Source organism: Arachis hypogaea, chromosome 3 (assembly GCF_003086295.3).
Source record: "Arachis hypogaea cultivar Tifrunner chromosome 3, arahy.Tifrunner.gnm2.J5K5, whole genome shotgun sequence".
Classification (NCBI taxonomy): domain Eukaryota; kingdom Viridiplantae; phylum Streptophyta; class Magnoliopsida; order Fabales; family Fabaceae; genus Arachis; species Arachis hypogaea.
This window is the reverse complement of record NC_092038.1, coordinates 120,832,417-120,844,697: the sequence shown is the minus strand read 5'-3', so window position 1 is coordinate 120,844,697 and position 12,281 is coordinate 120,832,417. Positions and strand designations below refer to the sequence as shown.

The 12,281-nt window shown below is 29.9% G+C and overlaps 1 protein-coding gene across 1 annotated transcript; it reads left to right on the top strand.

The window, feature by feature from the left end:
- Positions 1 to 4,997: 4,997 nt before the first annotated feature.
- On the top strand, positions 4,998 to 5,771 carry LOC112771186 (uncharacterized). Its single transcript, XM_025815837.3, has one exon. It carries the CDS (start codon positions 4,998 to 5,000, stop codon positions 5,769 to 5,771), a length of 774 nt encoding a protein of 257 aa, XP_025671622.2.
- The last annotated feature ends 6,510 nt before the right edge of the window (positions 5,772 to 12,281 follow it).

Here is a 12,281-nt window from a genome sequence, read left to right as displayed (position 1 = left end):
GACTTAGAATAATAATTTAAGGAATATAAGGAGTGTATATTTGAATTAACGATCTCAAAATATTAAACACTTTATTGGAATCATTGAGTTAAGTCTCAAAGTAATTTTTAAAATTGTACTCGAATCTTAAAGTAGTCATTAAAATTAATAGTTACTCAAATTTATTTTTGAAATTATTCTCCAGAATTCATAATAGTCTCTAAAACACTTTCCATCATCAAAAAGTTGAGCTGGATTGATTTTTGCCACGTTGACAAATTTCGCAACCAAAACTATGTCTTTTGTATTTATATATATAAAAAATCCTAATAATGGCCTTCAACCCCCTCCTCAACCCTACTCTCTCACACTCAAAGTTCAAGCAGAGCTTTCCTCAACCTCGCCTCCTCTCGCCGGTCACCGTTTTGGTGTCGCGTCGCAGCTCGTCTCCCTCTTCAATTTCGTCTCTCACACTCACAGTACTCAAACACGGCAGAAACAGAAAAGCTCAAAGCCTCAACTTTTTCCGCCGTTGTCTCTCGTCGGTCTCCATCTCTTCGCCGTACTGCTCGCCGACCTCTCTGCGCCACCTTGTCGTCTCGTTTTTCACCCTCAAGATTGATGTCGTTACTGTTATCATTCTTAGATTAGCTACAAAGTGTTGTTCATATTTGTTTTTGGAGCTATGCTTGTGGATAACTTGATATGAAATTCATAATTTTAGTATTCAATTTGACAATAACTCGTTTGGTTATTGAGTTGATTTGTTGACATGTTGACTTGTTGATTGATTACACCAAAGATTGGAATTTTGAATTTGTAAATGCAGAGTTGATATATAGAAACTTGTTCAACAACAAACTTAAAAATTTATACTTCTTTAATGTACACCAAATTTGAATCTATTGTTAGCTGCATGTAAGAGTTTAAATTGGTGTGTCGTTTGTTAATAGATTGTGTTTAGAGTAATGGTTTGTTAGGGCATTGGTTATGACTAGCATACCACTTGTTTGGTTAATTGATTTTTGAATCCTCTAGTTATTTATAACTAATTTATTGGTATGAGAAATTGATGGTACAAAAGTTATGTTGTTGTATACCATGAAATCTTCTATCTCTTGGGTATCATGTTCACTCATTTGATCTGTTGTAACAGGTAGAATTTTGGATTTTTGGAGGGATTTCTAATATTGATGTTGTCATTGTTAGTATTTTTGGATAAGAATCTGGTGAAGATAATTTAGGGTTTAGAATTTTAAAAAGGAAAGAAATTAAATTGCAAAAGAAAATTTTTTCGTCACATCAGCTAACCATTACAGTATTAGTATGACAGGAATCAGTCCAGTTTAGCTTTCCGATGACGGAAAGTATTTTAGGGACTATTATAAATCTTAGAATGTAATTTCAAAGACAAATTTGAGTAACTATCAACTTTAGGGACTACTACTTTAAATTTTGAGTGCAACTTCAAAGACTACTTGAAACTTAACTCAAAACCATTAATTACTTGATTCAAATTTATATACAGTAATATATTACAAATTAAAATTTTATTGTTTTCTATAAATTTAACCATGTAGTGATTTAAATTAAAGCATGTGATACCAAAATATAAATTCAAACTTACTATTTTAAATACTCACTAATTCATGGTGATTATTGAAAAGTGAAAACATTTAATACTAAATGAGACTTAACTTTTATTCTCACCCTTTATCATTTTAAAATTATGCTTAAAATAATAGAAAATTTAAAATTAATTTTATGACTTTACAGACATGAACCCTACACTTACCCATTCCAAACAAAAGATAAATATTTTAAATATAACACAAATATTTCTTTTAAAAAGGGACAAAAAAGAAAAGAAGTTTTCCAAAAACTTTATTACTACTTTTTAAAAAACTAAGAGTTTAATAATTTATCAAATAATTTTCGTTATTTCTTAAACCAATTATGACAACATTATCGAAGGAAAAAAATCTATTCATAAAAAAGCTACTCAAAATTAGTTCAATTGAATGATTTTTTAAACTCAATTAACAGAAAGAATTTTGATATAAATTTGACTGAAATACATCTTAAACTTTTATTGCATATTTGACAATTCAAAAAAATAAATATATTATATTATTAAACAATAACATTTATGATTTTAATAATTTTTTAATGAGTAAAAAATAATAACATACATTGTAAATAATGTTTATAAATATGCATATTGATTTTCTTACACATAACGACGTAATGATTTTTAATCACACCATATTTAATTACTTCAAGTTTATTTATTTTATACTTTTTAAATATTAAATAACTGATACAATTTTTATTTTTATTTTTGAATAAGTTATTATTTTAAATTTTTAATATCAAATTAATAATTATAGAATTAAAAATTTAGAAATTAATTTTGTAAAAATAATAAAAAAAAACAGTTGAACAAGCACGATAATGCCTATTCAGCCACTAGTTAGAAGTAAAAAAAAAAATATTTACTCGCCTATTAAAATTTGATGTCCAATTGAACTTAGGTATAAAGTTATTTTTTAAAATTGCAAATTCACATTATCCAAACTCTCTAAAATTATAATATTAGCAGTAGTGTAGAAAGCCAACCAACTTTATTATTCTTGACTATTAATTAATCAATATTATTAGTATTTTTGTACACAATTCAAAAAAAAGTCCAAATGCAACAAAATATTGAAAGCCTAATGCTGGCCAAATATTGGCTAGAATTTGTTAAAAATGCTGGCCATGGAAACTTTTCCTATTTCAAATACTAAATTATCCCCTTTTATTTTCCTTATTACTTTTCTTTCATATACTATTTTGCTTCAATTTTTTATAAGTTCTTGAAATTTTTGTAGTGCTTCCTTGTTTCGATGAAATGATGGATAGCAACCATGATGTGCTAATGATTATCTATGGTATGCACACTGACATTTCTTGAAAGAATTAACACAAAGCACATTATAATTATAAAATGATTTTAAACGGAAAAACTTATTGATTGATCTAATTTTATCATTCTGGGCATTTTTCTTATGTAATTTATTTGTTAAATTTTGGGTTTAAGAAAATTGATTCATCTTGATTTCTGTTGCTGATGATAGAATTCTAAGAGACTTTGGCTTTGACAAAATTTGATCACTTAATTCACATCAGTTGTCACTAATTGTTTTATTCAATTATGATTTTTTTATTTTTGTTTTCATTTAAGTGTGTGGCAAAATCAATTAAAGAAAAGGAAGTGTTTAAATAGTAAAATATCTCAAATTCAAATAATAATCTCAATCATATTCACCAGATAGAGAAAAGTTAAAGAGATTCAATAGTGGTGTTATTCACACTGGTTGAATGTAATTGCATGGGTTTTCAAAAAATTATTTTCTTTGTGCTGCTCTAATAGATTAGAGAATTAATGTCCAAATAAATTGGAATCTTTTGTGTTTCAGCAGATTATGTTAAAGGTATAATCTTTTATATGTTTTTCTTATTAAATTTAAATATTTAGAAAGAGTGATTTTATGTAGTATATTAAAATTTCTATGGTAAAAAAAGGTTTAAAAGTTCGAGTCTATCATTTTTGAGATTTTAAGACTTTCTCTCTTTGAAGGGTAATCCTAAGTTCAATATCCAATTCTAGAAAACAATTTAATATCTAATTTCAATTTGACATCAAATTTAATAGGTGATAAAATATATTAAAATTATTGATATGAAATGCTTTTACTTTATGACTAAACTGCTATCATTTTCAGAATATTAGGAGTAAAAGGAATATTTACTCACCTATTGAAATTTGATGTCAAAGGTATGAAATTATCCCATTTCAGTCTTTGTATTGACTTAGTTTTTATGACTCAACCTGTATCATCTTTCCGAACCAATGAAAATTACATTTAGATAAAAAAAAGGGGTGGGGGGGGTTCTCAAATTCGAACATAAAAAGAAAAAAACAAACAATTATAGACTTCCAGAAAAGAAGAATTCTATCATAATTTTATCAATATAAACAACAAAGACTATAAATAATTAATAATAATGCTAAGAAAACAATGAAATTATTTTATTTAATTTAATATTTATAAGTATATATATAATGTCTATAATTATATATTTATTAATTATTATATCTAAAATTAATCATTTGTTTTAATAATAATTAGGAAGTACAAAATAAAAAAATAATACATAAAAAATGCCAAAAAAATATGTATACCATGAATTCCAAAAGAAGAGGGTTGTGATCTCTAACAAAATGAACTAAAACCCTATAAAGTTATACGAATAAGCAGTGCACCAATGAGAGAGAGAGAGAGAGAGAGAGAGAGAGAGAGAGAGAGAGAGAGAGAGAGAGAGAGAGAGAGAGAGAGAGAGAGAGAGAGAGAGAGAGAGAGAGAGAGAGAATAAATAAAAGGAGAAGGGAGCCCTAGGAATTCAGTGCATAATGAAATTGAGAGAGAGAAGCTAATAAGTCTATAGAATGTGCACCTATCCTTCCCTTCCCTTCCCTACATCACCTTTTTTCTTCTTTCCTTTGATTTTTCTTAGAAGCGCATTCATTTCAATACCCCCCTTTGCTTTTAATTAATTCCATACACACCCTTTTCCTTTCTATTCAATTCATTCATCTCATCATCTCACTCTACAATACAATATGCTTTTTGCAGTCACTCCCCATTTCAGTAAAATCTCGTTCCAAATGCAATGCTTCTTCTTCCACTCTTAGGTCCCCTCCTCTAGCTACCCTCCCTATATCTACCCTCTATACACCAAAGCAAGACTTTCTTCACAATCTAAGCTAAGTTATATTCAACCATCAACGACCCACCCCTTCTCCATCTTTTAATCATCAACTGTTTCTGCATATACTACTTATTAGCTTTTTATATATGCTAATTAAGTGGCCGGTGTTTCATTTCCAATTAACTTATCACATCATCAAACAAACCCCAACTTCTTCTCATCATCACGCTCTTCAAACTTGTAATTTCATTTGCTCATAGATGATGGATACCACAAACCTGCAGCAGAATAATAATGCTAGTGTCTTCACTGCTGCTACTTGGACAGAAGCTGATCATAATCACATCATTCACCAAATCCCTAACATCATGGCTTCTGGGGTTTTCCCAAACTACCATCACCTTCTTCAAATTCATCATCATCCCTCAACAACCACTACTGCACTGCCCTCTTCTTCTTCGTCGGGGTTCCTTGGTGACATACTTGGAGTAGTGCACCAAGAACAAGAACAAGATCATGATCACGATCATGAAGATGAAGAGCCAGAAGAGGAGCTTGGAGCCATGAAGGAGATGATGTACAAGATCGCAGCTATGCAGCCCGTGGACATCGATCCCGCCACCATTCGGAAGCCAAAGAGGCGAAACGTTCGCATCAGCGACGACCCACAGAGCGTAGCGGCGCGCCACCGCAGGGAGAGGATCAGCGAGAAGATTCGGATCCTGCAGAGGCTTGTTCCCGGTGGAACAAAGATGGACACAGCTTCCATGCTGGATGAAGCAATTCGCTATGTTAAGTTCTTGAAGAGACAAATCAGGTTGCTTCAATCCACTACTCCTCATCAACCGCCACAATGCAATTATGTTGGTCTTCCAAATAATCCTAACAGTGCCTTTTCTTTAGGCCCTTCTACTTCTGATTGGCCTTTTGCACCCACCACCACGCCCTCCGCCGTGCCTGCCTCATTCGGATTCAATGCCGGAGGAGGTCATCATGCCCCCTCTAGCTTTAATCATCATGAGGTAATTAATGAATGATTAGTATTTCATTAATTAGGGTTATTTCTAAAACATGTGCATCTATTAATTTATTGTCCGTAGGCCACAACTATTGTTCGTCTAGTATTAGTATATTTGTTTTGTTGACCACATTTGAGTTTAATTAAAAAAAAAAAGTAAGTAGTAGTCATTTTGGTATTCGAAAAGATTCGGTTTTTGATAAAATTGATTTTAATGTTTATTTTTGATAAAATAACTCCTAAAAAATATATTTCATTTGACAAACTAACCTAACATCTATTTAATGATTAATTTATTTAGTTAACTGTTAAATTTTTTATAAAAATACTAATTTATTTTTGTTTTCTCTTATAAAATTATAAATTTACTCACTCTTCCTCACCATTACCTACCACCATTCCTACCTCCTTCACCCATGTCATCACACATCCTCTCTTTGTCCCTATTTCCGCTTTCACCACCACCATAACCAATCTCCAACTCTCAATTGCACCAATCAAAATGAGTAAAATATTAACTTATCAACCACTACTAAATCCTAACAACAAAGAGTAGTGTAAGGTATTATAAAATTAGATATCCACAATCGTAAGTTATGAAGAAATTAAGAATAGAAATGAAGACCAAAAACAAAAAATCAGAAAGAGAAATACCTCGTAAGAAAAAAAAATAAGGTTGTTTTATGAGTGGAATGAAAAATGAGAAAAGATGTAGATGTATGGGAATTTGGTTTCAATCAAGTTTGCTCTGCGACTCTTTCGAAATAAAAGTGAGAGATAATAAAATACGAGATGACAACGAAACACGGCATAACAACTGATAATTAGAGAAAGGCGATGATGAGTCACGAGGCGAGTCTATTGATTAAGTGGAGATTCTCTTGCAGAATCGACCATGGCGACAACATATGAAGTAGAGATCCTTTTGCAGTGGTTGTGATTAGTCGTAGGAAAAAGAGAAAAGATCATGGTAGCCGCGGTGGGAGAAATTAAACAAAGAAAATGGAGCTGGCAACAAACATTTTCGCTTTGAGAAGATTGGTATCAATGTTGGGTTGTTTATGAAAACTGCTGCAATTGTGATATGGTGGGATAGTGATAGACTATAAGTAAAGAGAGAGAATAGATGATAGATTAGTAATTTTATAATAAGTTAATAGTTGATTAAATAAATTAACTGTTAGACCAAATATTTGAGTTATTTTGTCAAATAGAATATTTTTTAAAAATTATTTTGTCAAAAATAAATATTGAGATCCATTTTATTAAAAGCTGAATCTTTCGCAAAATGAATATTTATTCTTAAAAAAAGTATTTCAATGTAAAAGCATTTCATATTAACATAGAATCGAGAGAAGAGTCGTACCCAAAAAATATAATGTACGCAGTCTAATTTGATAATTATATGAACAGTTGTTTCTATAACTTAAATCCATGACTATTTAAGTTTAATTAACCGAAAAAAAATGTAGAAGAGAAGATTAATTGAAGAGGGATCCGGAGGAATCGAATTAGTGATATGTGTGTATTAGCTAGTGTGTGATTATTATTATTATTACTATTAAGAGGTAAGGCATGTGTGAAGGGAAAGGTTTGTTAGGATAGTGTTGACTAAAGGGGGTGTAGAATAATCATGTATGTGTGTTTGGGTTACGTAGAGATGTAATTGTAATCATGTGTATGTAGTTTTTGTGTTGGCCGGAAAGTATGTTTGGCACAGACTGTTCCGGGAATTCAATAAATATATGAAATTCATTTTCAAATGTGACGTGAATCTGTTGAATTATGAGCCCTCCCTCTATCATATATGCTGTCATCTTTCTCTCTCTCTCTCTCTATTTCTATCTCTTCCACTTTGTGTGCATAATTGCACATTTACATGCTTATTGCCATGTGTGCAGTTTACATATATGTATGTTATATAATCTATGGCATGAGTGAATTTTACTCAAACTAACAACACAATATGTAATAATAGTGTATTTATATGAGTAAGGGTGGAGGTTTTCATCATGAGTCTTCGCTGTGTAGAGAATGATAAAGCCCTAATTAAAATCTAAGGGTGGATGCAATGCAAGAGTGAAGGACAGAATTAACCTAATAATTCTGATATATATGAACCTCGTGTGTGTATATATATATATATTCTTTTGTAAAGAAAACTGATAGATTTTAGTGTCATTTAATGCAAAGAAATCCTAGCTAGAAGCTGAATATGGAGATGGGCTTTTTCTTTCTTTCATTCTTTTTTTTTCCTTTTTGTTTTTTTTCCTGTGGTGTGCGTGAGATCTATGTTAATATCATCTTTAATTTTCTGACAAGTGCTCTAAGAGACTAAGAGTAGTGTTTCAGATGTATGTAATGTCTTTCATTAAATTATCCTAATTAGGTTTCCTAAATGATGAAAGCTTTTAATTTTTACCTGTTTTTCAAAGCTTTCCCATTAAGAAGTTTATTTATTTGAAAACATTTTTTAGAAAGTTAGAGAGAGAAAATTGATTTCTTACTTAATTAATAAATATAATTATAGGTATACTTGTTACCATAACTATTTCATTTTACCAGTGTTTTATATTTAGGTTATATTATTATTGTTAAAATTTATCAACAAATTTTTATAATATAAAAATGTCTTAACCAGGACCTAAGACATATGCATTGTATAATAAATTAATAATAATGTTCTATTTATATGTTAGTTTTTGTTTCTTCTTTTGTCTTGTAAAACAGTAAAAGACAATCACTCATACAAAAGGGGATAATTCATAATTTCTTTCAAGACCTTAACGGTTTTCTTTTACATTGAATATGAAAGCTTGTTCGTGTTGTTGTTGTTGTTCTATTTATATATTCTAAGCTAAGTCTCTTTTTGGTTTTCCCCTATACTTTCTCTTCCCCTAATTGGATCATTTTTTATTTCTGTATTATATTATACGTCTCTTTCCTAATGATTAAGAATAGTATTGTGTATACAGGAAATTGCATTGCATATGCATGCGCATGATCATTTCTGCAATTGTATGCATTTCCTCTAAAGTTTTGAGTAATGCCAGACCTATATATATATATATATATATATATATTTGTATTTCTACTACTTTTTCCTGTATACACAATATCATTTTATTACATACTACTCTGGGCTAATAATAATTATAATGCAAACCCAGCTCATGAATAATCTAATGATCATTGAATAATTCTTCTGAATACCTGAACATGTTCCACTTAATTAAGAGGAGGGAGCATATGCCGCTCAACTAATTAATCCCATCTCTTGATACTTTAATTTTTGAGACTAGCTATGATTTAATATTCACATGGATTACAACATATATATTTGTCATTGAGAGCATATAAATGACTTGTTGAGTTTATTGTTAAAATTATTTACATCATCAAGACATTCACTACTGTGACAATCAAATTCCTTTCATTATTCAACATTATTATATTATACATGATTAAGATAGTTAAAAACTTTTTTAGACAATTCCGAATTAATTACAATCACTAGAAGCTATAGTGTGTTTGTGCCTATATCTATGTTTATTGACTTAGGACTACTTATGAGGAGCGTTGATCGATCTTGTAATACTATTCTGCAATTTTTTATATATTGTTAGATTTTTTAAATAAATAAATAATAAAAAGAGGAGTTGTTGGATGGAATAAAATGATAACATGCATATACCAATAATGAATTCGTGACATTATTCAACCATTGATCTATCCTTTTGAAGTAGGGCGTATATAAAGCCCTGGAGAAATGATATCTATGAACATGATGAACTCTTTTAAGATTTTTAAGTTTGTTAGTTTTTATCCAACAATTATTTAATAGCAGTAGCACCATTTGTGTTGTATACCAGTTCTGTGTGACGAAATGTAAGAGTATCAGTGGATCATACTCTAAAGAAGTTAGGGTTATATAATTAGGCTGATTTTATTTGATAACTTAAAAATTATTTACTACTTGATTAGTTTTTGTTATAATAAACGTTATACTGAATTAGATGTTTGATATAGGTAATTAGGTATAGCATTATTGTGAGCAATTCCCAAATAACTATTTAAATCTCAGTTGAGTAGTCACATTTAAGTGTTGGACAAAATTAGTTTTGATAAATACATGGTGTCTTTTGGAATTGCATGCATTCGCATGTCTTCAGCCTGATCAGAGTTGTTTGGTGGTAAGCGCTTGAATGTTTCGAGAGAGAAGGATATTGCTAGAGCTCTCCATCCAAGTGGTGAGCAACATGAACCCTAATTTGAATTAGAGAAAAGATACCTAGTATACAAGTTATTTTTATAATCATATTCAACGTAATCTTTTTTCTTCCTCTTTTCCTTCTTTTCTTTAACTTCTTCAACTAAATTTTTTGGTTATCAATCTTTAAATTATTGAACCAACTTATTTAAATTTAATTACCAAAATAACTTGTAGCATCACCATTTTGATAACATGCAAAAAAGGGCTAGAATTATGAGCACTCACAATGGTCTATTAATCAGCCTGCATCAGTATACTAATAAAGGTCCAATCGAGGTAAACTAAAAAACTAAAAAGAGTAATTTTACCTACAACAATGCTAGGAACCAACTCTATATAAGCCAAGAATCAGCCAACTAGTAAACCAGAAGTACCGGTGATTTTAATCGGATGTTGCTACTAATAGGCACACGGATGTTTCTTTTTCTTGTAAATTGGATGGTTTTCGATATGATTTCTATGTTTCATGTGTTACGCATTAATAAAACATAATTAATTATATGGAATCAACTAATGAATGATCAAAGCATTGTTCTGTGATTCTCTCCTATCACTAGCGTATCTTCCTTCATGTTTTGAACGTGGTCAACAATAATTTAAAAAACAAATTAAATTATAAATTAATAAAACTAATTATAATTAATTATGTTGTTCCATTCTTGGTTGATTATTAGTTGGTTCCATATACTTTTCCTTTTACCTAACTAAAATATTATAAATAATAAATAAAAATATATAATTAATAATATTTGTATTTATAAAAAAGTGTAAATTATTTTTTTTATTTAATTGATAGAATTAATTTTTTATTATTATTTTTTCTCATTTAATTACACCATAAATTAATTCTAAATTTAATGTGAATCAAATTCTAAAATACTCTCTTTTATTATTACATTTATAATTCTATAATTTTTTTTATTTTTTTTACATTCTTATATTTTTAATTTTAAAAAATTTTAATTCACCTCAACACATTTTATAAAAAATAAAAACATTTTAAATATAATCAGTCTCTATTTATTGAAAATAAAAATATAAAAAATTATTAATTTATGACCTGCAAAAAAAATAATAAATAATAAATTAGGACCAATATCATTAATTATAGATATTATCTATTTAATTTAAAATTATAAATGTTATATGTATAAAGTTATGGATATTAAACTAAAAAAATTTAAACAACTTCGATTTTATTATACATGTTACATAAATGAATTAACTGATCAATATGACTTCAGCAATTGAAGTTCTAGCGGAAAGAACTCAGATCAAAGAAACTAATCTTGCTGTTAATAATGCAATGTAAAGAGGAGAATTTGTTATTCAGAACTGAATTGATTCTATTTTCTATATCTCATATTATACAATGAAGCATACACTTGTATATATACATCTCTATAGAGCAGAGACTTGTATACATCTCTTGGTAGGAACGAATTACTGTAAGAAACTTGTGCTGGGGGTGGTGTGTTAGACTGTGCAGAAGTAGTGGAGTTCTGGTATTGGAGAGTGGAGGCTGCAGAGTAGGTTGAATTTTGGTACTGAGGATCATATCGAAAGAAACAATTCTGCACCATATATGGCCAAATTTGCAACATAATTGGCACTGTGGTCGCTGAGTACCAAACCTACCTCCACGCCCTCTTCTTCCACCAGCTCCTCCATTGAAATTATACCACAAAGTGGAAGGCATTCATGCTAAGTTGGCCAATGCAATTTCCTGATCAAGCTTCTTGTATCTTGCAAGTAAATCCTCATAGCCAAGTAAAAAAGACTCAGCTTCTTGGACTGTGAAATTTGACATCCATGACATTACCGAGGTAACATATCCATGATATTCTTCTGTGAGGCCATCCAAAATAGCTTGAATATGATCATCCTTAGTAAGAGGATATCCAATGGCTAAAAGAGAATCCACAAGTTTTCGAATGCTGGCCAGATATTCAGTCACACTTAAAGTTTTCTTGACCGATCAAAGTTGTGTTTTGAGGCTTTGGATTCGAATTCTTGAGGATGTAGTAAAATAAGAGCGAATGACATTCTATACTTTATAAAAGTGTCTGTAGTTTACCACTTTATGCTTGAATGTTACTGACATGAAAGTCAAGATCCAGTTCATGAGGGCTTTATCATTCTGCCTTCATTCTTTGAATTTGCTGAATTCTTTCTTACTTGAAGGAGTAGCTGGTGGTTTAAAGGGAGTATCTAATTTTGTTGAATCTGAATCTACCTTTTTTTGCATAGGTTCTT